The sequence below is a fragment of the Nestor notabilis genome, unplaced genomic scaffold, assembly GCF_000696875.1.
Source record: "Nestor notabilis isolate BGI_N333 unplaced genomic scaffold, ASM69687v1 scaffold13319, whole genome shotgun sequence".
NCBI lineage: Eukaryota > Metazoa > Chordata > Aves > Psittaciformes > Psittacidae > Nestor > Nestor notabilis.
Window position 1 is genome coordinate 62 of NW_009943311.1, and position 5,115 is coordinate 5,176.

Below are 5,115 nucleotides of genomic sequence, written 5' to 3' on the forward strand. Positions count from 1 at the left end.
TAACGTGTGATGGTGTTAAAGGACGAAAAGAGCGTTGTTCTGGTGGATGGTTTGTCCCTGCCCGTGACAGGGAACTGGGACTAGCTGAATTTTAAGGTCCTTTCCAACACAGATCATTCTGTGATGCTACGGTTTACTCAAAAGTGAATTTTAAAGGTATTTTGAACGCTTGGATAATCCTTTCATGTCCGAAAGGTGCATGGGAATTATGCCTATTCCAGTTAGGAACCGTCCTGCGAGGGTTTCAATAATTTCTTTGCGGTTTGTTTAAAATAAACCCAAAAAGTAGCGCACTGAGATCTGAGATTTCGTCACATGCTCATGTGTAGCACCCCTAAACTGTGCTCTGAGGCCGCAGCTCGGCTCCCGTGGCAGCGAAGGGAGGGGAATTATTTTGTGAATTATATTATTTTGTGAAAATAACTACATTATTTTGTGAATACGCAGTGCATGTGGCTTACTTACATGTTTTGTGCAAGTGAAAAGCATTCCATAGGAACATGCTATAGCAGGATAGATGACAGATCTTCATGTAAAAACGTAGGCCCCTGTGTGCTGTTCTGCTGCGAGAGTGATTGTGTCTGGATTGGGCAGATAATGTTAATAGCAAATGTTCTTGCTGTGTTTTTCTGTAATTAGAGTTCAAACCTTTACTGTTGCTGTATTGTAGAAGTTTAAAGGCTGGAAACTTCCTGTTTAACTTTTGTGTCTTTTTTTTTTTCCTAGGGTAAATGGAAGAACAAGGAACGAGTGCTTATTTTCTCTTCTCGCGGCATTAATTTCAGAACAAGGCACCTAATGCAAGACTTAAGGACATTGATGCCTCATTCTAAAGCAGGTGAGGCATCCTCCCTAACTTAAATTTTCAGATTAGTTTTAAACCAAGAACTTGTAATAACCTGTTCTTTTTAAAACTGTGCTACATAACTGGTTTGATGAACTTAAAACATCAAACCCCTTTTGAGCCAACAATTACAGCAACTGTCATTGTATCTTAATATTTTCTGGGAAACAGCTCCTATGGCCTCAATCCTGTAAGTGCACAGACACTTTTGATGTGGTGTTTGTTTATTATATAACATGTCTGAAACAGCTTGATAGTTAATCTTTCATTTACAGCAGTAGTTTTTTTGCAAAGGACTGACTGCTAAGAGAACTGCTTGTGTTAAATTGCTCTTCCTGCCTTCTAAATGTTGTTCTTGTCTTCCAGATACTAAAATGGACCGTAAAGACCAGTTGTTTGTAATTAACGAGGTAATCCAGGATTTAACCAGTGCTTTTTTATTTTCTCTGGAAATTCAATATGCAAGAAGAAAGGGCAACTAAGTTCATAAATTGAGATTACAGATATTCAAAAAGCGCTCATGTTAAAATAGAAAGTGATTTGTGATTAATGAAACCTTTAATTAAATATATGTATTTGCCATGAAGAAATAAAACAGAATGTGCTTTTGTGTATAGGTGAAAGGTATATTACAGTTTATACTTGAGGAAAGCAGGGAACAAATGTGCAGCCAGACAATACAGGACATTGGTAGTCCTTTATTGAAACTTGTATTGTTCCAAAACTAGAACTTGATTTCACAGCTCCTGCTCTAATGTGTATATCCTGGAGATCTTAACAGATTGCTTGTAGCTTTAATGAAGGTACTACTGCTGGTAATTAATATGTGAGATTTTTCAATTAAGACAAGTGCTTCAATTTAAGTTTGGGGATCAGTTTTAAGATGAGGCCTTTGGTTTTGAACTTATTTTATTTTGCATGGGGAAGATTTTGGAGATTAATGTGGAAAGTTTTGGAAGATGTCTTCAGAATTTTGTAAACAGCTAATTTGGCATGTCTTGTATAGGTGTGTGAAATGAAAAACTGCAATAAGTGCATCTTTTTTGAAGCCAAAAAGAAACAGGATCTCTACATGTGGTAAGGAAATGTTATGTTTTCTTGTGTTTCCATATATAGCTGGGGATGCTCCCGTTGTAGCTAAAGTTTTTTACTGTAATAGTGAAGGTATGTGAAGTAGTGTTGCTTAGTTGGATCTGTACTAGTCTTGCACTTCTGGGGGTAGTGCAAGTTTACAATGCATGACCAGCTTTTGTAGACTTTCTAGAAGCACCTTTCAAAGTTGTTCAGAAAGCAAGTATTTATAAGTATGTTGAAGGAATAGAAATAACTGGTTGGAGTGAACTGTAGAAATCCAGCATTCGTTCTGGCTGCTGTTAACGTTTCTTTTCTCTCTTCCCCACCACCTGCCCTCTGCAGGCTGTCAAATACACCACAGGGGCCATCAGCTAAATTCTTAGTGCAAAACGGTAAGTTGTCTCAGGTTATTGTGTTTAGACTTCGGGTTTTTGTTTGTACAGTTTTATGTAAGTATTAAAATTATCTTTTTTTAAAAAATCACTGTAGTTCACACTCTGGCTGAATTAAAGATGACAGGAAACTGCCTCAGGGGCTCACGGCCCCTTTTGTCTTTTGATCCAGTAAGTATATGCTTTATTTTATCAAGTGTGCTTTTGGGTTTTTTTGCATGACTATTGCATTTAGCTTTGTGTGTAAAATTACTTTTTTTCTTTGTAGATATTTGACAAAGAGCCACACTATGCCCTGCTAAAAGAATTGTTTATTCAGGTCAGTCTGTAGTTGTGCTGTCTAGTGTTCCTTCCTCATTGGAAATGTTCTTTGGCAACCTATTTTAAAATACGAAGTGGTTTTTTAAAGTAGTAGTTTTACACTTATGAGCTTGCAGAAAATCTTCAAAGCGTTAGGGTCATGTGCTTAAAATCATGGGGACACTTTTTCATGAGTTTTGAGTTTTGAAATATAATCTGGGATCTTGGAAAACTAAAATTAATTAAAAATGATCCATTTATGTTGGGTGTCTTTAAATACAGATAATAATAAATACTGCCTTTCATTACAGATATTTAGTACACCACAGTACCACCCCAAAAGTCAGCCTTTTGTAGATCATGTTTTCACCTTCACTGTCACCGATGAGAGGATCTGGTTTCGGAATTACCAGGTTAGTGTTCTCTTCTAGCTCTTCAAGAGGAGCTCAGTTCAGTAGTTTCATATGAAATCCATTAATTACAATAAAATGAGAAGAATCATTATTGTCAGGAGATGCCAGCGCCTACTGCTTGCAGAAAGTAATCTCAGTATCCTAAAATGACTTCTTCCGTATTTCTGGAGAGAACTGGTTTAAGTTCTGTGTACTTCAGCTTCCATTCTGTTAGCTGTGATTCTGTGATGATTGTCTCAGTAATGGCGAGTACTAGCCAAAGGCTAAGCTTTGTTTGCCTTTTAACCTTACTTGCTGCTGTGACCCAAAGTGTGATAGAGCTTACTTTCTAAAGGAAGACGTCACGAACACGTAGTGCTCTCTAAATGCTTGCTTGAAGCTAAAAGAACTGCTTTATATGTAGAATTGTGTTTGTACAAATCTAGCTTGTCATCTTCGGTGGCACTGGATCTTGCATTTAAATTCAGTTGTGTGTCAGCATATGCATGGTGCTTGCAGGGTCATATACTTTGATTACCTCACTTGAAGTATTGTGTACAGTTCTGGTGTCCTCAACATAAAAAGGACATGGAGCTGTTGGAGCAAGTCCAGAGGAGGCCACGAGGATGATAAGAGGACTGGAGCACCTCCTGTATGAAGACAGGCTGAGAAAGTTTTGGCTGTTCAGTCTGGAGAAGAGAAGACTGTGTGGACACCTCAGAGCAGCCTTTCAGTGTCTGAAGGGGGCCTATAATGATGCTGGGGAGGGACTCTTCATTAGGGACTCTAGTGGTAGGACAAGGGGTAATGGCTTTAAACTTAAACAGGGGAACTTTAGGTTAGATATAAGGAAAAGTTCTTCACAGTGAGGGTGGTGAGGCACTGGAATGGGTTGCCCAAGGAAGTTGTGAATGCTCCAACCCTGGAGGTGTTCAAGGCCAGGCTGGACAGAGCCTTGGGCGACATGGTTTAGTGCGAGGTGTCCCTGTTTATGGCAGGGGGGTTGGAACTAGATGATCTTAAGGTCCTTTCCAACCCAGACTATTCTATGAGTCTGTGATTAGATCTGTGATAAATGAAGAAAGTATTTTTATTGCAGATAATAGAAGAAGATGCATCTCTAGTAGAAATTGGGCCTCGTTTTGTCCTGAATCTCATAAAAATCTTCCAAGGTAGCTTTGGAGGACCAACTTTGTATGAAAATCCCCATTACCAGTCCCCAAATATGGTAAGCAGCTTTATTTTTGTCTTCCCTTTCATTTAGAAATTAACTTGAAAGCCAATCTGTAGTCTGTGCAGGAGAATCATGTATGCCTCTCCCTGGGACCCTTTGTAGAACAAGAGTGCCCTAGCTGAACCTAATTTGAGAACATTGTCAATGAAAAGATGGCATTACATTGAGGATTTTAACAATTAAGCAAGAAATTACCACCTATTTCTCTAATACCTGATTTCTTCCATTTTGCTTATTTGAAGCCTGATGAAATTCAAATTCTTATTTTTGTAGCATCGACGACTGGTAAGATTGTCAGTGGCGGCAAAGCTTAGAGAGAAACAGCATGTGAAGGAAGTACAAAAGATTAAGAAACAAGAGAGTAAGGTGCTTATTAAAGAAGATCCCACTGAAGTGGTCTTTGAAACTCCAGCTGAAGAAAAGCCAGTGGAAATACAGCTTGTGAAACCAGAGTCAAAGCCAATTGTTAAAGATAAAAAGAAGCTACGCAAAATTCAGAGGAAGAAGCAGAAAAAGCTTTTCAGAACTGAAGCATCAGCATAAATGTTACAAATGTTGAAACCAGTTATATTGACATAATATTGTAAATATTTGCTTACTTGTTTTTACAGACAAAACTAACAACTTCAAGTTTAAGTAAACAAAATATCAATTTATTAGGATAAGTTTGTACTCGTTTATTGTCTTCCTTTGAGGGGTTTATGGGTTTTGAAAAACAACATGGCAACAGGGAAGGGGAATAAGACACTCCAAATATTTTTGCTTTTGAGAATTTGCCTCTCATACTTGAAGACCTATGGGAAACAGCTCACTTTAACATGCACAAAGAATAAAAATAACTGGGTACTCATTGGTGCTCATCATGAATGAGCTCAAGAG

The 5,115-nt window shown here is 38.1% G+C and overlaps 1 protein-coding gene across 1 annotated transcript; it reads left to right on the forward strand.

Moving 5' to 3' along the window:
- The first annotated feature begins 726 nt into the window (after window positions 1-726).
- On the forward strand, window positions 727-4,911 carry BRIX1 (BRX1, biogenesis of ribosomes, homolog (S. cerevisiae)). The gene is made up of 9 exons (XM_010021867.1): window positions 727-838; window positions 1,211-1,254; window positions 1,851-1,921; window positions 2,261-2,310; window positions 2,408-2,481; window positions 2,579-2,629; window positions 2,922-3,023; window positions 4,102-4,230; window positions 4,510-4,911. Exons 1-9 carry the CDS (start codon window positions 799-801, stop codon window positions 4,777-4,779), a joined length of 831 nt encoding a protein of 276 aa, XP_010020169.1. The 5' UTR covers window positions 727-798; the 3' UTR covers window positions 4,780-4,911.
- Window positions 4,912-5,115: the final 204 nt, after the last annotated feature.